At 34.9% G+C, this 19,768-nt stretch overlaps 1 protein-coding gene across 8 annotated transcripts in view; it reads right to left on the bottom strand.

Annotated features, from left to right (window-relative positions):
- Nucleotides 1-19,768, bottom strand: part of NCOA1 (nuclear receptor coactivator 1) — a 241,129-nt gene that overhangs the window by 83,069 nt on the left and 138,292 nt on the right. For all 8 annotated transcript variants that reach the window (XM_045549164.1, XM_045549169.1, XM_045549165.1 and 5 more), the window contains 2 exons: nucleotides 11,476-11,581; nucleotides 4,589-4,755 (listed from right to left, as the gene is read on the bottom strand). In XM_045549164.1, coding sequence (XP_045405120.1) covers nucleotides 4,589-4,755; nucleotides 11,476-11,564 — 256 coding nt within the window. In that variant the 5' untranslated portion in view covers nucleotides 11,565-11,581. The remainder of the gene's footprint in view (nucleotides 1-4,588; nucleotides 4,756-11,475; nucleotides 11,582-19,768) is intronic.

The following is a 19,768-nucleotide window of genomic DNA, read 5'->3' as shown; positions in this document are numbered from 1 at the left end:
TCCAAAGAAGTTGTACCATTGGTTTAGTTTTTCTGCAACATCACTGATATTTGATATTACCATAGTTTTTAATTTTTGCAAATCTGTGGTATAAAATATTATCTATTATATTTATAATGGCTTTCTTGAGTTATAATTCACATATCATACAATTAATGCCTTTGAAGCATACAATTCGGTGTTTTTTAGTATATTCACAGAGTTGTGTAACCACCATCCCCATAATCAGTTTTAGAACATTTTCATCACCCCAAAAAGAAATCCCATTCCCATTATCAGTCACTCCCCCTTTTTTCCAATACCCCTAGCCTGAGGCAACCACCAATTTACTTTCTGTCTCTATGGATTTGCCTATTCTGGATGTTTATATAAATGGAATCATACAATATGTGGTCCTTTGTGGGTGGGCTTCTTTTGCTTAGCATAATGTTTTCAAGGTTGAACCATGTTGGAGTATTTATCAGTACTTTATACCTTTTTACTTTTTATTGGCTAATAATAGTCCGTAATATGGGTATATTTCATTTATCTGTTCATCAGTAGATGGACATATGGGTAGTTTCTACGTTTTGGCTATTTATGAGAATGTTGTGAACACTCATGTACAAATTTTTATATAGACGTATGTTTTCATTTCTCTTGGGTATATACCCAGGAGTGGAATTACTGAGTTATACGGTATCTCTACGCTTAACCTTTTGAGGAACTGTTGAATTATTTTCCAAAGTGACTGCATCATTTCACATTGTCATCAGCAGTGTATGAGAGTTCTGACTTCTCTCCTCACCAACACTTGTTATCATCTGTCTTTTTGATTATAGCCATCCTAGTGGGTGTGAAGTGGTATCTCATTGTGGTTTTGATTTGTTTGCATTCCCCTAATGGATAATGATGTCGACCATCTTTTTCATGTGCTCATTGGCCATTCATATTAATGTGTCTTCTTTGGAGAAATGTCTATTCAGGGCCTTGCCTATTTTTTAATTGGGTTATTTGTCTTATTATTATTATGGTGTAAGAGTTTCTTATTTAGTTTTAAGATACATTTCCTTCATTATTTCATGTGTTTTATGATATTGAGGTAAGGAAGGTTTTTGTTCTAAAAAACATAAACCACCAAGTCCAAGTAGATTAAATAAATATATGTGAAAAGCAAAACATTTACAATTTTAGGGAAAACCTAAGGTAGGAATGGCTATGTGACTAGTTTCTGGCCTAAGGGATGTGAATGGAAGTGATGTGCAATTTCTGGGTCTTATCCATAAAGGGAAAGAAACACGTCTTCCTGCTTAATTTTTTCCCCTTCTTGTCACCTGGGACATGAAGAGCTGAGCCATGTTTGACCACAGGGATGATGGCAACACCCTAGGAATGGCAGAGCGAAAAATATGGAAGGAGTCTGAATCCCTGACACCTACCTGGACTATCTTTTTAAAGCCACTATATTTTGGGTGTCTTGTTATAGTAGGCTGGCCTATATTCTAATTAATACACTTCATACTTCTCAGTAACATGCTTGTTTTCTATACCCTGATTTTGTCCATGTTAGACATGATTTACTGACATGCTATCATAAAAGGTAAGAATTTGACTGACTTATACTGATCTGCTACACACACATTTCCCTTCTATTCATCCTTGTAGTATAGTTTTAACAATTTTTAGAGCAATTAATATTTATGTTACTATGGCTATATGTTTTATAAAAGAGCCAAGTATATATGCTATGATTTATATTTCTTTTCCTATATTTTGTTTCAGATTTTCTGAGTTTAATTAAACCCTAACTTTCCTCCAGAGATGAAAAATTCCTCTCAGTTTGGTCAGTTATCAGATACTCTTATGTGTTTCTTTTTTTTTTCTGTGGAAATATTCCCTGGAGTCCTCTATCCACCTGCTCCAACTGAGACTGGCTGTTTTTCATGCTGCACAACTATAATCCTGGGTTGCCTTTTACCTTTCTTCTGTGTTAAGATCCCATGGTTTCCCAGGGTTAAGATCCTATGCCTTTCTCTCTAGGTTTGCTATCTTGGATTTGATAGAAATTTCTAAAAAAAGTACAATAGGAGGTAACATTTTTGAGACTTTGAATGTCTGAAAATGTTTTTATTTTGCACTCAACTTGATTTGGATAAACACAAAATTCTAGGTCTAGGATCCTAGTTTTCAATGCTCTTTAGAAATCTGAACCTATTCTGAAAACAGTCTAATGTGTGTAAGACCTGTTTTTTTCCTCTATCTTGTTTTTTCTCCCTAGGATTTTAAAATGTCACGAAATTATGCATTGGTATGAGTTTCTTTTTCTTTCTCTTTCACTGATTATGCTGGGCGCTATATGAGGGCTTTCAATCTGGAAACATATTTCTCTAGTTCTGAGAAGGGTTTTAGTGGGTACTATTTTCTCTTATTACTTCTTCTCTTCTATTTGCCCTGTTCTCTTTTTCTGGGACTAATTATATGTTATACCTCCTGAATTAATCCTGTAAGTTTCTTATCTTTTCTCTCATTTTCCATTGCTTGTTTATATTCTAAGGGATTTCTTCAAATTTCATCCCTTCATCAATTCAGTCAATAAATATTCACTGAAAGCCTACTATGTAGCCAAGCACTGTTTGGGGTATTGAGGATATAGTGGTGAACAAACAAAAATCTTTGTCCTTGTGGAGCTCTAGCAGGAGGAGGAAAACAATATATAAAACATGTAATATGTCAGATGTAAAAAAGTACCATGGGGGGAAAAATCAAGGAAGGTGTAGAGGGATGTGTAGATTTTGGTTTTTGTAAATTTTAAATAGAGTAGTTAGGACCAATTTAATTGAGAAGACATATTTGAGCAAAGACATGATACGGGTGAGTGAGCCACATGGATGTCTAGCGAAAGACCATTCCAGACAGAGGGAATAGCAAGTATAAATACCTGAGACAGAAAGTACCTGGAACTGGTCATGGCAGAGGATGTGAGGAGGCATAGAGTAGAAACAACGTAAAGTTTTTTCCATCTATCCTGTTATGCTATTTCTTGCTTTGAATGTTTCATTTTATAGCACCTTATTCTTTTTTTTTTTTTTTTTTTTTTGACAGAGTCTTGCTCTGTTGCCCGGGCTACAGTGAGTGCCATGGCGTAGGCCTAGCTCACAGCAACCTCAAACTCCTGGGCTCAAGCAATCCTTCTGCCTTAGCCTCCTGAGTAGCTGGGACTACAGGCATGTGCCACCATGCCTGGCTAATTTTTTTCTATATATATTTTTATCTGTCCAGCTAATTTCTTTCTATTTTTAGTAGAGATGGGGGTCTCACTCTTGCTCAGGCTGGTCTCGAACTCCTGACCTCGAATGATCCACCCGCCTCGGCCTCCCAGAGTGCTAGGATTACAGGCGTGAGCCACCGCGCCCGGTCCTTATTCTTGTTTTATGGATGAAGTATCTTCCCTTATGTCTCTGAGGGACTGTTCAGTTGTTTTAAGTTTTCTTCTGGTCCCTGCATTGTTTTTGCTTCCTCTGAGTTCCCTTTCTTCTCTTTGTTTGCTTGGTTGGTTCTCTTTTGTATCATCCAATATTTGACTTTTTGTTCATATTAAAGAGTGAGAGGTACTAAAATGCCAACTAGCAGCAGTGTGAGGAGGAGGGGCAAGACAAGGAGCTAATTTTTTTATTTGAGTATCATCCCCACATAACTTTTCCCTTGGATTGCTCTATTTCTCCAGAGGAATCTCCCATCTCCGGCTTAGGGAGTAGGAGGCAGGCTGTTCGTGTTTTGAGACCAAGTAAGGAAGAGGCTATACAGCCTCTTACTGGAGCTCCCTTTGCAGGTTTACGGTATGGATTCTCCTGTTCGCTAAATCAGTTGTCACTAGGATATCTTTTTTCCACCTTCTAAAATCTTAAAATCATAAAATTTTAATCATTTTAAATATATTTGTCTACAGTCTTTTCATATTGCTGCGAATAATCTGAAGTTCTTTTGAGTCCAGTCCTTCTGTGTGTTATTAGTGCTCTTACTCACTGTAGATTATTTCCTCATACGTTATATAAATTTCTAGCATAAAATCACCCTCACAAGCACTTTTTCTGTGGCACTCCCATGAGGCCAGGCTGTGAAAATGTTCCTTCAAAGTGCTTTGCCTTTGTTTCAGGTAGGCAACCCAGGAGTTTGTGGTGTGGGATTCCCAGTAAATATGGTGATATAAATATGAACCTCAAAAATACAACAGAGTTTTTTCAAAGAAGATTGTTTTCCCCACCCAGAGCCCAGGCAGAGGCAAGCTCTCTCATCCGGGTGGAGAGATTTCCCCTTCTGGAGTTACTGTCCTTCAACTCTAAGCAGGGCCTCAGGCCCACCTCCACAACTTCTATCTCCTGACTCAATCCTCAATGATACTGGGTCCCATAACTTCCCAAGGCAACCAGTTTTTAAGTCAACTTAATAAGCCACTTTGTTATAACAAGAAGACTCTCAGATCTTTCTAAATTAGTAGCATCTTAATAAAAATATTTCTTTAATAAAATTATGAAGTTCAGCACAGTTTCTTAATAAAAAGATCACATATTATAAATGTTTTAATAACTAAGTATGCAGCCATTTTTTTTACCTTGTTCCATTCTCTTCATCAGCTGTATCTGATCGACTGTTTTCTTCAAAATCTTGCATTTGTCTGGTTTTACACTCAAGCTGTCAATGTCACTAATGTTGGCAGACAATAACTCAGCTAGCTCTTCTAAATATTTATTTTCTTGCTCCCTGCGCCTCTTTTCAGTGCTGTTGCACAAAGAAAATCCAGTTAGTGTACATTTATATCACCATATTTCCTGCTCTGATCAAACATTTAATATCTACACATTTAGAGAGATCCTTATTTTTATCCAGAATGTAAAACCAGTGTTAGAAAGAAATTTAATTCACATATAACAGACACTGCAAAATACCAAAGTGCAGAAAACAATTCTGGCTAAAATAGATAAGAGTGAATGACTGCTATAACAGATGTATTTCTCCAATCATTTGTTTACCTTGAATATTTTCAAATAACCAAAGATATTAAAAGGAAACATACTAGTTGCATTTGGCACTATTTTACAGTCTAAATAATTCCTTGAAATAGAACATCTGAATTTTAAAATAAGTTTGTTATAAATTAAGCAGGGCAGACTGTACTAGAATTCAAATAAATTGTAATTAGAAATCTGATAAAATCTTAATTCTTATAGTAATTAGACCATTAGCTGGTCCTCAATCAAAAATAAAAAAGTATCCATTCAAAGGTAAAAAAAATGAATAATAGAGACAAAGGTACAGTGAACAATGTCTTTTGTATACAGCTTTGTCTTAAAAAAATAGAAAAAACCATCTACTTATAAGTTCTTATAAGTGCAATAAAAAATCAAAAGTGATTTATCTTAAAGCAAAATTATGAGAACAAGCAACAACAGTGCAAACAGCTAGCACTTTTTTTAAGCATACTGAATGTACTGAATGAACAGTGTTCATTTTTGCTTTCCAGTCTTTAGTCTTGGTTTATTTAATCAAGTCATCAGGCACCTTGCTTTATGTAACACATATAAAGACAATAAAGTATTACTTTGAAATTTTTCCATTATTAAACTAACATAATAGGAAAGATCGGTCACAAGTAGCTCTTTGTTTTATAAGCAGCAATCGAAGTCATTTGGCTGCATATAAAAGCGATAGAAAAAAGAGGAGCACGGGGAAAGACCCGTTGCTAAAACGCTCATAACTAACAATTAAAATACCATTTACTTTTCTTAATAATATTAAAGACTATAAAAGCAATAACATTTATACAACAATATAGTAAGTTGAAAAGAACCAAGTCAACTAATCAAATGTATTTACCTACATAAACAAAATACTAAGAAATGGTACAAAACAAAACCAAATTTTAAAACTATAACAACCATATATTCTATCTTTTATCTTTTAAATTTTTCATTATTGAGGAATTTTTCCTATTTTATTTATTAAAACTATATCTTACAACTCCCACAGCAAGAACATGCAGTAAGATATTGTGACAAATTTCACACCAAGGCATTGAAAGTGAGGCATGAATAAAATGACTAATATACATTTTGATACATACAAAGTTTTAGAAAACTTCAGTTCTGCAATCTGAGAGCGTTTGAACACATCTGATTTTACCTTGGAGAAACTAAGTGATATGAAACTTACTTAGCAGATTTAGTTTAATCTATTTAAATCTATGGGTCTAAATTTCAACATGAGTAAATTAGATTCACTTGGTGGGACTTCCAAATATGTTTCTGATAGTAAGTTTTGTGTAAAATTGAAGTGCTTGAAAATCACTGTAGTGTAAAAGAAAAAGAAAGGTGATAGGATGGGCAAGAGGCAGACAGAGAGGGGACAGAGGAAGGAAGAATCTGACAGTAATAAAATAGTGACATGTCTATAAATTGACTTGAGATAGAGATTAGGAAAAATTACCATGAAATGAAGTCACCAATAAACAAGGAGATAAAATGAGAGTAGTTATAATCAGAGTGAAAACTGAAGGAAAGGTGGAAATGACAAAATAATTCTACCTTAATGGAAAAGAAAGCTTCCTTTAGTATTCTGGGCCAACATTAATACATTTCTCTCTTTACTAACCCCCTTTATTGCCATTTATATTGCAGACATGCTAGTTAATGCTACTGAGAGTTAACTGCTCATGTGAGTATCTTTTTCCTTCAATTTACTAGCTAGCTTAACAAATACTCTTACACTTATTATATGCCAGATAACCATGTATGATCCAGGAGTAAATCTGATACAGCCCCCAGTTAGTGGGAAAACAAAGAAAAGGAAACAGCTTTCTTCAAAGGAAAAAAAATAGTTTTTTCAAAGATATAAAGTGACAGTGAAAATACCAAGTTTAAGAACCTATAAATAGTTCAGTATGGCTGAACTATGGATGATAAGAAACAAAAGGGCAAGAGGTGTGGGATCTTGCATGCTATGATAGAAAGTGTGGTATATTGCGTAAAAGCACAGGCTCAAACGTCCTCTGTCATTTACTAGCTGCACAAGACCCTGGACAAGTCTCTTAGCAACTTAACCTCTCTAAGCTTCTATTTCTTTATCTGTAAAATTGGGATAATGACATTAATTACCTCCCAGGGTTTTTGTGGATTAAAAAAGATGATACAAGAAAAATGCTTGGCAGAGCTCCTGGCATATACTATTAGCTCAAAAAAAGTTATCTATCATCATCTCTTTGATTATGATTATTTATTTTCAGGGCAATGGGGAGTCTAGAGGGTTTAAGAAGAATAATGAGTGGCATGACCAGACTTGTAAGCTCCGTGAAGACAGAAACGTCTCATACTTCACTTATATCCTTATACCATCATATATATGGTGCTGGCTGAATTGTAGGCATTTAAAAAGCACTTGTTGAGTTGAACTGGAAATGTTAAACAAGCATAAGGCACAGATACCCATCATTTTAAGCCTGGCATTTTATTTTATTTTATAAATTTAAGGGGTACAGGTGCAGTTTTGTTACACAGATATATTATGTAGTTGTGAATTCTGGGCTTTTAGTGCAACCAAGATTGGCATTTTAAACCTTATTCTACTGGAAGAATGAAGGAGTGGAGCAGAGGCAACAGGAGGGAGATATGAGCTCTCACCCCACCAAACAGTTACTGAGAAACTCTCCTATCCAGGGATCTATACACAGGGCTGGCAATACCCTGGGGTCTAACAGAGGCACTTTATGATTAACAAGTTCACATTTGTTTGGGGAGACAGAAACACCACAAAGTGGTATTTATGCACAAACTCAATCAGCTTCAAGATAACAAATTTTTAGTTTAACATATCTAAGATATCACTTTATTAAAACTGAAGCCCATCCATATAAACGTCAAGGAGATGGTACTTTCAAATATTTTGAAAGCAAACGTGAAGATAATTCTCTTTAAGATATCTAAAGAGGAGAAAAATACATAAAATTTCTGATATTTGTAATGATGTTTTTATGCACACACAAGGAAATCAAAGAGAATCTATAGATAAGCCATTAAGACAAATAAGAAACTTCAGCACAATGGATGGATATCCACAAATCATTAGCATTCCTATCCATTAATAACTGCTAATTAGAAAATGTAATAGACAAAATAATACTATTCCTAAAAGGGATTAAATACTCTGTGGTACCCTGGAATATATTACTATCTACCCAACAATGGGCTAGACATTCATGGGTAAAATTGTAAAATATCACTGAAGAACAAGAAAACCTTGAATAAAAGTCTTGTGTTCATAAATATGGACACTCTAGAATCCAGATCATAGAAATGTCAATTTTCTGAATTTAATCTATAAAAGTAAATGAAATTAAAATCAATATCCCAGCAATATTTTTTTTCAAAGTAAACTTAAAAAACTGATTCTAAAATCTGTATGGAATAATAAAGAACCAAGAACAGGAAAAATAATTATGAAAAATAACAAGGAACAGGGACTTGTCCCATAAGATATCAAGGTGATTATCATAAGAAAGCTCAGAACCAGATCCCTATATATCTGGGAACCTGATTTATGATAAAGGTAACAGTACAAAAACAGGGAATGCTGGTGTCATAACTAATGACTGGGAAAAATAATAGTTCCCTAACATTATACCATGCACAGAAATAAATTTTGGATTAATTAAACCCTAAATGTGTATAAAAGAAAATATATAAAAATATATTTAAAGTCTTAGAGTAGAGAAAAAAATTCTTAAGCAAGACCCCAAAATGAAAATCTAAGGTTCTGTATGTCAACAGATATCATAAATAGAGTTAACAGACAGGCCGGGAGAAGATATTTGCATCACACATAAGTAAAAAAAGTTAGTAACTAGAAAATTTAAAATGACTCTGACAAATAAAAAAAGAAAAGGAAAACAAAGCCAGTAAGCATATAGGCAAAAGATACAACCAACAAATTCACAGAGGAGGAAAACACAATGGGTAATAAAAACAAAAAAAGATAATCAACTTACCCACTTATAATATTGTATCAGGGAAATGTACTTAAAACTATAACCCCACACCCATCAGATTGGCAAAATGTTAAAGTGAGAAGAGAACAGTGGTTATTAGTAAGAATGAAGGAAAAGAGGAACTCTTAATGCTTGTCATTTGAAGAGCAATGTGGTAATTACCTAGTGAACATAAAAACGTGTATAGATCCTAAAGGAACTCTTATGTATAAGAGTGTGAATATGCACATACACACTGCAGTGCTCGATGTAATAGCAAAAATTTGTAACAAACAAGTTGTTTATCTCTAGGGAATACATCTGTAGGGAAATGGATTTTTCAAATATGGTATATTCATGTAATGCAGTACTAATCAAAAGTTAACAGACTGAATAAATCTATGTATATTTAATCTCAAGATCCATATTGGAAAAAAGTATACTATAGAAAAATGTATACAGTATTATATAATTTATGTAAATTTAATAAACACTCTATATTGTTTACACATATCTGTGTGTAAATACTTATTTAAAAATAGATTGGAAAAATTTATTGTTATTATCATTATTAATTTATTAATAATCAATTAATATTCCATTATTTTTATTTAAATAAGATTATCCAAATATGATAAAATATTAATAAAATTATAATGATATGATAAAATATTATCAATTATACATGCTGGATATACAGTTTCTTAATCTATATTCTTTTATATATTTAAGAAGTTCCCCCCCCAAAATTAAATGTAGAAGACAATATTTTATTTATTCTTAACCTTTCTTTTAAGAAAGATTAGCTTTATATACAGATATACACAAGAACATTAACTTTGACAATACACATCTTGATATCAACATTCCTCCTAGAATCTGGACATTTACTGGTGAGGACATTTACTTATGACCATGAGTACCTAGGTTATTATCTCTCTATGACAATTCTCTGAGCTGAGTAAGAAAAATGATTGCTTTTCTTCTTCTAGCCTAGAGCCCAGGCATTCTCCTGTTAAAATCCTTTCTTTGGGCCGGGCGCGGTGGCTCACGCCTGTAATCCTAGCACTCTGGGAGGCCGAGGCAGGTGGATCGCTTGAGGTCAGGAGTTCGAGACCAGCGTGAGCAAGAGTGAGACCCCCGTCTCTACTAAAAATAGAAAGAAATTATCTGACCAACTAAAACTATATATATAGAAAAAATTAGCCGGGCATGGTGGCTCATGTCTGTAGTCCCAGCTACTCGGGAGGCTGAGGCAGTAGGATCGCTTGAGCCCAGGAGTTTGAGGTTGCTGTGAGCTGGGCTGACGCCATGACACTCACTCTAGCCTGGGCAACAGAGCAAGACTCTGTCTCAAAAAAAATAAAAATAAAAATAAAAATCCTTTCTTTATTCCCCCATGAGAAAGAAGCATGCAATGCAAAGACAAAAGAATCTTCTGCAGCTTGACTCTCTATCTAGATCAGTGATTAGCAAATGGAGGTAAGTTTGCTTCCCCGGGCTCCAGGGCACATTTGGCAATGTTTGGGGACATTTTTGGTTATCACAACTAAGATGCTACTGGAATTTAGTGTGTAGAAGCAGGGACGCTGGTAAACATCCTACAAAATATAGGATAGCCTCCCCACAATAAATAATTATTTGGCCTAAAATGTCAATAGTGTGGAGGTTGATAAACTTTGCTCTAAATCCTAGAAAAGGAATGGATAAAATCCCCACTCTCCTCCCCCAATGTGAAAAGCTACTCTTTTAATCTGATTGAGCTTCCTTTTCTATCTGGGATTCATTAGGATCTCCTTAGCCTGTTTAAGGTGGTCCTTATAGCAAATATTTAACTCTACAAACAATCAGTTTTTTAAAATCCTGACATTACAACAATATCTTTCTTAGTTACACTAATATCATAATGTTCTAATACAGCAGTTTAAGATGTATAATAGATTTATTTATTCAATTTATTCAAAGATTTTGACAAATCTTTACTGGGTCCTTACTATATATAAGCCGTACACTGTGCTAGGAATCAGGGATACAATGATGAGCAAGGACAGACAAGGTCCCTTACCAAATGGCAGCTTTGAGTCTGGTGGAGGAGCCAGGAATTCATGAGATAATCACACAAACTAGTAAAATCCTGCAATTATGGATTAGAGCTATAAAAAAACATGTGAGACAGATATAAAGGGGAGAGATGTGATCTAAAAGTTACGGAAGGAAGAGAAGCCTCCCTTTAAGGAAGTAATGACTAAGCTGGCATCTGAAGGATGCATAGGCATTGACTAAAGGAAATCCAGAGGAAGCAAGCTGGATTGAGGGAGAAGCATGCGCAAAGATCCTGGGGGAAGGAAGAGAGCATGATGAGTATGAAGAACTCAGAGAAGGCCACCAAACTTGGAGCAGATTAGATAAAAGCTCTAAAGTGGCAGTGAAAATAATAAAACAGCTCTGCCAGAAATAGACTAGGAAAAGGAGAGTGTTCCTACCTTGATGCCAATGTGTCACATGGTGATCCTTTTCTCTTATGTGAGTCTGGGTTAGCAGGGTCGGATGAACTGTCCCCGAGGCCACTCATGTTGAAAAACTTCACACCTAAAAAGAAAGGACAACAGTAAGAAATCGACCCTTATAACCTTTCCAACCAAGTAAGGGGAGAGGAAGCTCTCTTAGGTTAGAAAATTTCTAAAAATTGTGGTCTCTCAAAGAAAAGATAACTACTACCATCACAAAACATCAGCATCTACATAAAAGCACAGAAGTCATCAGCTATTGAGTGTTTCTACACTTTTTTTCCTACATCCGTAAAATGAAATTAATAATCCTTTGTGAAATCCTTGCAATCAAGATGAAAACATTGTTAGAATGATTAGATACTGAGTTTTTTTTCAAAGAGAAAAAAAATCACTTTCATGTGTAAATGTAAAAGTTGAATGTATAACTGGAATCAGAGAAATTATTGTTTGTATTTATTATTTAGACCCTACTTTGAAAAACAATTTAAAATAACTTTTACTCATAAGGTTTGGGATTTTATATTGATAGAAAAATAATACATATATATGTTTATTAAAGTTAAAGTGATAAATTAGATTTAGATTTTGAATTATACCTTACACTTCGAATTCTATACTCCTAACCTTTTGTTTATGTAGTCAGGCAACAAAGATCAAGTGTTTAGTCTATGTTAGGATCTTGGTATAGGTGCCAGAGAACACAAAGTCATTCCCCCTAGCACGCCAGCCAGGTCTCTCACATGTTGCACCAGTTGGTAACTACACTTAAAGATCCCTTCTGATCTGGCCTCATCAACCACTACACTCTGTATAATACCTACTGAATCTGTGAACCCTATCCCTAGCCTACAATCATCAATATCTTTTGGATTTTATTAGTGCCAAACAACACATTTCACCATTCTCTTTTACTCCATCTACCTTCATAAAAGGAGGGAAAATTATCGTTGAATGGGAAAACCTTTTTCTTAAATTCTAAGTTATTAAACAAGTACAGCACTGTATACAAGCAGTCACACTGGGAAAATTTATTATAAAGAATGTTGGTCTCTATAAGAATCTCTCACATGGCTTTAATTAATATATGTGAGTAAACCCTTTGTCTCCAGTCCTAAAACTCACTGATTCTAACCATTTTCTGAAGACCAAAGACTGTCATATTATTTTTGGTGTACAAATAACCCCTAAAATTTTAATCATGAACTTAACCATGCAATGAAAAAGGTACATTTCCAATTTCTCCATATTGGAAGTACATATTGTGAAAATTTCCTACTTCCAGGATTGTAATCTTCCAACTTTTTGGTCTTCCTCTCTGTTACTTTTCATTTCTAATTGGTATCCATGTCCTGCTGATTCTTCCTTAACAAGAGATTTTAGATTGTCTCCCCCCTTTTCATTCCCAGATACAGTTATGATCCCAGTTTGGAACCAAATATCTCATTCTAGATTAATGCAAGATCCTTTAATCTTATTTCTCAATTCCAGTCATTCTCACTTCTAATCTGTCCTATAAACAGCAGCAAAAGCATCCCTACTTAAATGTCATTTTCAAGATATCACTTCCCTGATGAGACTAGATTCCACTACTGGGGCATGGTAAAGCACGGGCTTTGGTGCTGGCCAGAATGCGGAGAAAGGGGAATGTAAATTAGTACAACCATTTTGGAAAACACCATGGAAAATTTCTCAAAAAACTAAAAACAGAACTACCATATGATCCAGCAATCCCATTACTAGGTATATCCAAAGGAAATGAAATCAGTACGTCAGAGATACCTCACTCCTATGTTTATTGCAGCACTATTCACAATAGCCAAGACACAGAATCAATCTAAGTATCTATCAGAAAAATGGATAAAGAAAATGTGGTATATATACACAATGGAATATTATTCAGCCATAAAAAGAATGAAATCCTGTCATTGCAGGCAACACAGATGAGCTTGAAGAACATTATTTCAAATGAAATAAGCCAGAAACAGAAAGACAAATAATGCATTTTCTCACTCATATATGGAGGCTAAAAAAGTTGATTTCATGAAAGTAGAGAATAGAATAGTGTTATTAGAGGATGGGAAGGATGGGGGAAGGGGAGGAGGATAGCCAGAGGTTGGTTAACAGATACAAAATTATAGCTAGATACGGGAATAAGTTCTAGTGTTCTATAGCACACTGTATGGTGACTACAATTAATAATAACTTGTTGTATATTTTAAAATAGCTAGAAGAATGGATTTGGAATGGTCCTAACACAAAGAAATGATAAATGATTGAGGGGATGAATATGCTAATTACCCTGATTTGATCATTATACATTGTATATATCAAAGTATTACACTGTACCTCATAAACATGTACAATTATTATGTGTCAAAAATAATATTAAAAGAAGAAAAAAAATCATGGGCTTTTGGGCCAGAAAGACCTTGTTTGAGTCCTGGTTTAACCACCTGCTCATCCTTGGGCAAAGTACAGAATCTTTCTTTAAACCTATTTCTTCCTCATGTATTTTTTTGTCTCAGTTGGTACACTGGAGTCATTCTAGTCTCTTCTCTCACACTCCGCATGCAAACAAACACCAAGATTTGTCAATTTGAATTTCCTGAATATTTCTAAAATCCATCCCTTCTTCATATTCTCTTTTACCGAGACCCCAGTTTGGGTTCATACTATCTCTTGCTGGACTAATAAAATAGCTTTCCACATGATCTCCCTGTTTCCTGTTGTCCTCCTTAAATCCACTCTCTGAGGAGCCATCAGAGGAGGCTACCAAATGTATATCTGATCATGTCAGTTTCTTGCTTAAAACGCTTCACTACTAAATTCTCATTACCCACTAGACAACATCCAATCCTTAACAGAATATACAAAGTTTGCAACAGCTCTTACCTATTGTGTGACTATTATAGAATTTGGTGAATGAGTGACTAAATGCCTGTCCAAATAGTTTATAGGTTATGTTATGTACTATATATTACATATATCATCTATACATCATAAATTATGTATGTCTAACTACTAAATAGACATTTCCATTTGTATATCCCACTGTCACCTGAAATTAAACATATATAAAACATAATAGACTTTTAAGCTTGAGATTTCTATTTATGATAAATGAGATGAACTGCATTATGAATTAATGTCATAAAAATGACATATATCATCTGTATATACAAACATATACACATATATATATGCTAACTTTAGTTTCAAACTCAAGAAAAGACTTTTAAAAATAAAATCCTTAGTAATATTCTATGTTCCCAGCAAAGATAAACATTAGGTAAAAAACTTTAAATTGACCTCAGTGTGGAGCAGCCCAATTTAAGTTATCAACAAATATTTACTGATCTCCTACTGTATGCCAACCACTGTTCTAGGCACTGGGATACATCTGTGAACAAAATTTACAAAATCACTGTCCTCACAGAGTTACATTCTATTGTGAGGGGACAAACAAATAAAATTAAAATGTAAATTATATAGTATATAAGAAGGTGGTAAGTGATATGGAGAAAAATAAAGCAAAAATAGAGGCTTAGGTGTGTGGAAGTAGAAGTGTAGACAGTAAGGTAGTTAGGAAAGTCCTTACTACAAAAGGCGAGATATGAGCAACGACATGAAGGAGATGAGGGAGAAAGCCACAGGAATGAGATATGGAGGAGGGTGCTCCTGGCAGGGGAAAGGAGAACGCCTGAAGGAAGGAGCACAACTGCTTTTTGAGAAACACAGAGAGGTGAGTATGGCTAGAAATGGGGAATGGGGGGAGTAGGAGATGAGGTCAGAGGGATAATGAGAGGCTACATGGTTGTAAGGACTTCCAAACAATCATCCAAGGATTAAGAGTAAAGGAATGACAGGATTTGAATTTCGTTCTAAGAACTTCCTCTAAGAAGGGTGAGTACAATCTTTCTCAGCTCAGTACTTTGGGATCTGAGTGTCCAACTGCTAAATGGACATTTCCATTTGGATATCCCACTGTTACTTCAAATTAAACATGTATAAAACACAAAAGAATTTTAAGTTTCAGATTTCTATTAATGATAGATGAACTGATAAATGAGATGACATTATGAATTAATGTCATAAAAAAGGTTTGTTAAACTTCATGTCTGGCAGAGGACTGGAGAGGAAGGGAACTATAATAAGGAAAATACTGACACTTATTTAGCCCTTTTCAAAATTTACAATTTAAGGTGGACAACCCGAATGCAAGGCAACTGTGCCAGGCTTGCACTAACAACCACAACAAAAAAGATGTCAAAAGACCTGACAATGATTTTGTTAACATCCATTCTGAAACCTGAATGCAAAACAAGGATAATCAGCTAACTGTATCACTGTAACTAACAAAATATACTTTTTTTCCTATGGAGATTCACAGAAGCATAAATAAGGTTTATCATCTATCACAGTTAATAAAACATAAATATTTTTAAATTTATCAATATAAAATGAAATTATACAATAAATTTAAAATAATAAACATCCATTCTAAACTTTTCTATAAAAGTAGAAATAAAAGAAAGCAGAAAACGTTGAACAAGGAAGATGAAAGATATGACTTTAGAGTTTTCCCAAATCCAAAAGTAAAGAATTAGCTAATGCCTGCCTCATGCTCAGGTGCCACTTCTTGTTTCCTTAGCTCCCATCTTTTCTGCCTCCAATGCAATTATTTTATACCCATCTGAGAATTTACCTATCTGGAATTCTACCTGTTCTCAATATACTCTAGGATATATATTACTTATTATAATGTGCTATAAGTTATAATTCTCTTGTTTCCCCTTCTAGATTGTGAACTCGAAGTCAGTTCACAATCTTTTATTGTATACCTAATATCTAACATGATGCCTAAAAGACGGTGGTAAATAGGTGATGAATAAAAGTGATTAAGCTATCTTACTCATACAACATCTAAGATTTTTAAAGGATATTTAAGTATTTTTATGGTTAGATATTTTCTGTTAACTTTTACAAAGCTTTGAAATTCTTTCCCATAATTGAGAAACATTAACTTTCTTGAAATCTTTATCCTCCTACTTTCAGTGGGGAAAAAAGCAAACTACCTTCTTGGTCTAGAAATTGAAGAATATCTCTTCTAATTTCAAAAAGGCAAAGATCTACTATTTTGGAGTAACATCCTGCAATATTTCACAGTACTGCAGACACAAGTTACAGGACCTAAATAATACTATCTCACAGACTGGGCAATTTTGAGCAACAAATAAGCTATCTAAAACGAGTCATACTGTGCTACCGTTGGACTATTACCTGGAGATTCACATCTGCTAAATTTATCTGAGATTCTGGGGCTGCAGAGACAGCAGACAACAATTTAACAGCAGCCAGACAGGCAGGCCTACCAAAATAAGAGCGAGTAGTCAAAGAGCTATGAGACAGTTACCAAAAATTTGCTGATGGTATGATTCCGGTATTAACTGCTTTCTATTTACAAAACACAATAAAAATAGCAACATAAAACCTCTGATGAGGAAAAACTATTACAGTTGTTGTACTTATGTGGAAGGGCATTATATTTGGCAGTCGGAGTATTTAAATAAGGAGCATTAAGAAAAGAAATGCTGGTTTCAGGAAACCAATTTGCATATCACCATTTAAAAAGAGGTAAGGTTACTAAGTAAAAGTATCCTGTTGATTTTTAAAAAGTTGCTAAATTATACCCAATCTTAAGCAATCTCCAGAGAGTAGTTTTAGGAACTAGAAACCACATTGCTTTCTGTTCAAATATACCAGACTAAACCAAGTAAGTGAACACTGAAGAAATAGGACAATGCTTTATAGTTCAGTTGAGTCAAAAATTTCTATATAGGTCTGGAACAGTGGCTCACGCCTGTAATCCTAGCACTCTGGGAGGCCAAGGCAGGTGGATCATTTGAGCTCAGGAGTTCGAGACCAGCCTGAGCAAGAGCGACACCCCGTCTCTACTAAAAATAGAAATAAATTATTTGTACAACCAAAAATATATATAGGAAAAATTAGTTGGGCATGGTGGTGCATGCCTGTAGTCCCAGCTACTCGGGAGGCTGAGGCAGGAGGATCGCTTGAGCCAGCAGTTTGAGGTTGCTGTGAGCTAAGCTGATGCCACAGCACTCTAGCCCCGGCAACAGAGTGAGACTCTGTCTCAAAAAAAAAAAAAAAAAAAAAATTTCTATATAAGAAATTTGTCTGCACCGTCTAGGGGATGGACACGCTTGAAGCTCTGATTCGGGGGCTTGGGGGCCAAGGGCAATATACGTAACCTAAACTTTTATACTCCTACAATATGCTGAAATAAAAAAATTTATAAAAAAAAAGAAATTTGTCATTCATCTCTTGGATTTGGCTGAGAACAGCATAATTTGAAAAATCAGTACCAATTAGTTAATAAACAACTCTAATAATATAATTTAAAATGCTTAGCAGGCAATTAGCACATAGAAGCATATATTAATACATGATGAGAAGGATACTCGGAGAGCTAAACCTCCTCAAATTGATAGTTGTATGAAGAGTATCACACAGGAAAAATCATAATAAATAGAGTTCTTGCACTGAGTAATTTCCATAAAAATGTTTCTCAAACTGGAGTCCTCAGACATGTAGGGTTCTCTAAAAGAAGTTTTCAGTTTTGTCTTTTCATTTAAATGACAACTGAAATCTTCAAGTTGTAAGAAAGGATGCAACTTAAGAACTTTCACTGCCCTTTTTATGGTTGAATAATATTCCATTGTTTGGAGATACCATATTTTGTTTCTCTTTTTTTTTTTTTTTTTTTTGAGACAGCGTCTCGCTTTTTTGTCCAGGCTAGAGTGAGTGCCATGGCGTCAGCCTAGCTCACAGCAACCTCAAACTCCTGGGCTTAAGCGATCCTACTGCCTCAGCCTCCCGAGTAGCTGGGACTACAGGCATGCGCCACCATGCCCGGCTAATTTTTGCTATATATATTTTAGTTGGCCAGATAATTTCTTTCTATTTTTTTAGTAGAGATGGGGTCTCGCTCTTGCTCAGGCTGGTCTCGAACTCCTGACCTTGAGCGATCCACCCGCCTCGGCCTCCCAGAGTGCTAGGATTACAGGCGTGAGCCACCGCGCCCGGCCAGATTATTTTGTTTCTCTATTCATCAGTTGATGGACATTTAGGTTATTTCCACTTTTTGGATATTATCAATAATGTTGCTATGAACATTTATTTATAACTTTTTGTGTGACCATGTTCTTAATTTTCTTGGGTATTTAACTAGAAGTAGAACTGCTGGGTCATGCAGTAACTCTAACTTTTTGATAAACTGCCAAACCGTCTTCCACAGTGGCTACACCATCTTAAATTCCCACTAGTAATGTACGAGGGTTCCAATTTCCATATCCTCACCCAAAATAGTTATTTTACCCCTCTTAAAAAAATTATAGCCACCCTAGTGGGTGTAAAATGGTATCTCATTATGGTTTTGATTTATATTTCCCTAATTACTAATGACATCGAACATCTTTTCCTATACTTATTGACCATTTGTATATCTTCTTTGGATATATGTCTATTCAGGTCCTTTGCTCATTTTTTTAAAATTGAATTTTTTTATTTGTGTATATTTAAGGAATATAACATGATGTTATGTGATACATATATATAGTAAAACTGTTACTATAGTGAAACAAATTAATATATCATCTCACATAGCTACTTATTTTCTCCCCTGTGGCACTGTTTTATTCTCTATCTCTATAGATTTGACCTTTTCTTCTTTTTAAGATTCCACATATAGGGCCAGGCGCCGTGGCTCACGCCTATAATCCTAGCACTCTAGGAGGCCGAGGTGGGAGGATCATGAGGTCAGGAGTTTGAGACCAGCCTGAGCAAGAGCAAGACTGTGTCTCTACTAAAAATAGAAAGAGATTATCTGGACAACTAAAACTATATAGAAAAAATTAGCCAGGCATGGTGGCACATTCCTGTAGTCCCAGCTACTCGGGAGGCTGAGGCAGAAGGATCACTTAAGCCCAGGAGTTTGAGGTTGCTGTGAGCTAGGCTGTTGCCACAGCACCCTAGTCCGGGCAACAGAGCAAGACTCTGTTTCCAAAAAAAAAAAAAAAAAAAGATTCCACATATAAGTGATATCATGCAATATTTTTCTTTTTGTGTCTGGCTTATTTCATTTAGCATAATGTCCTCAGGTTTCATTCATGTTGTGGCAAATGGTAAAATCTCATTTTTCAAGGCTGAATAATATTCCATTCTATATATATGCCACAGTTTCTGATGA

The sequence above is a fragment of the Lemur catta genome, chromosome 4 (genome assembly GCF_020740605.2).
Source record: "Lemur catta isolate mLemCat1 chromosome 4, mLemCat1.pri, whole genome shotgun sequence".
Lineage (NCBI taxonomy): Eukaryota > Metazoa > Chordata > Mammalia > Primates > Lemuridae > Lemur > Lemur catta.
The sequence above is the reverse complement of the archived record's forward strand: the minus strand, read 5'-3'. Positions and strand labels throughout refer to the sequence as shown.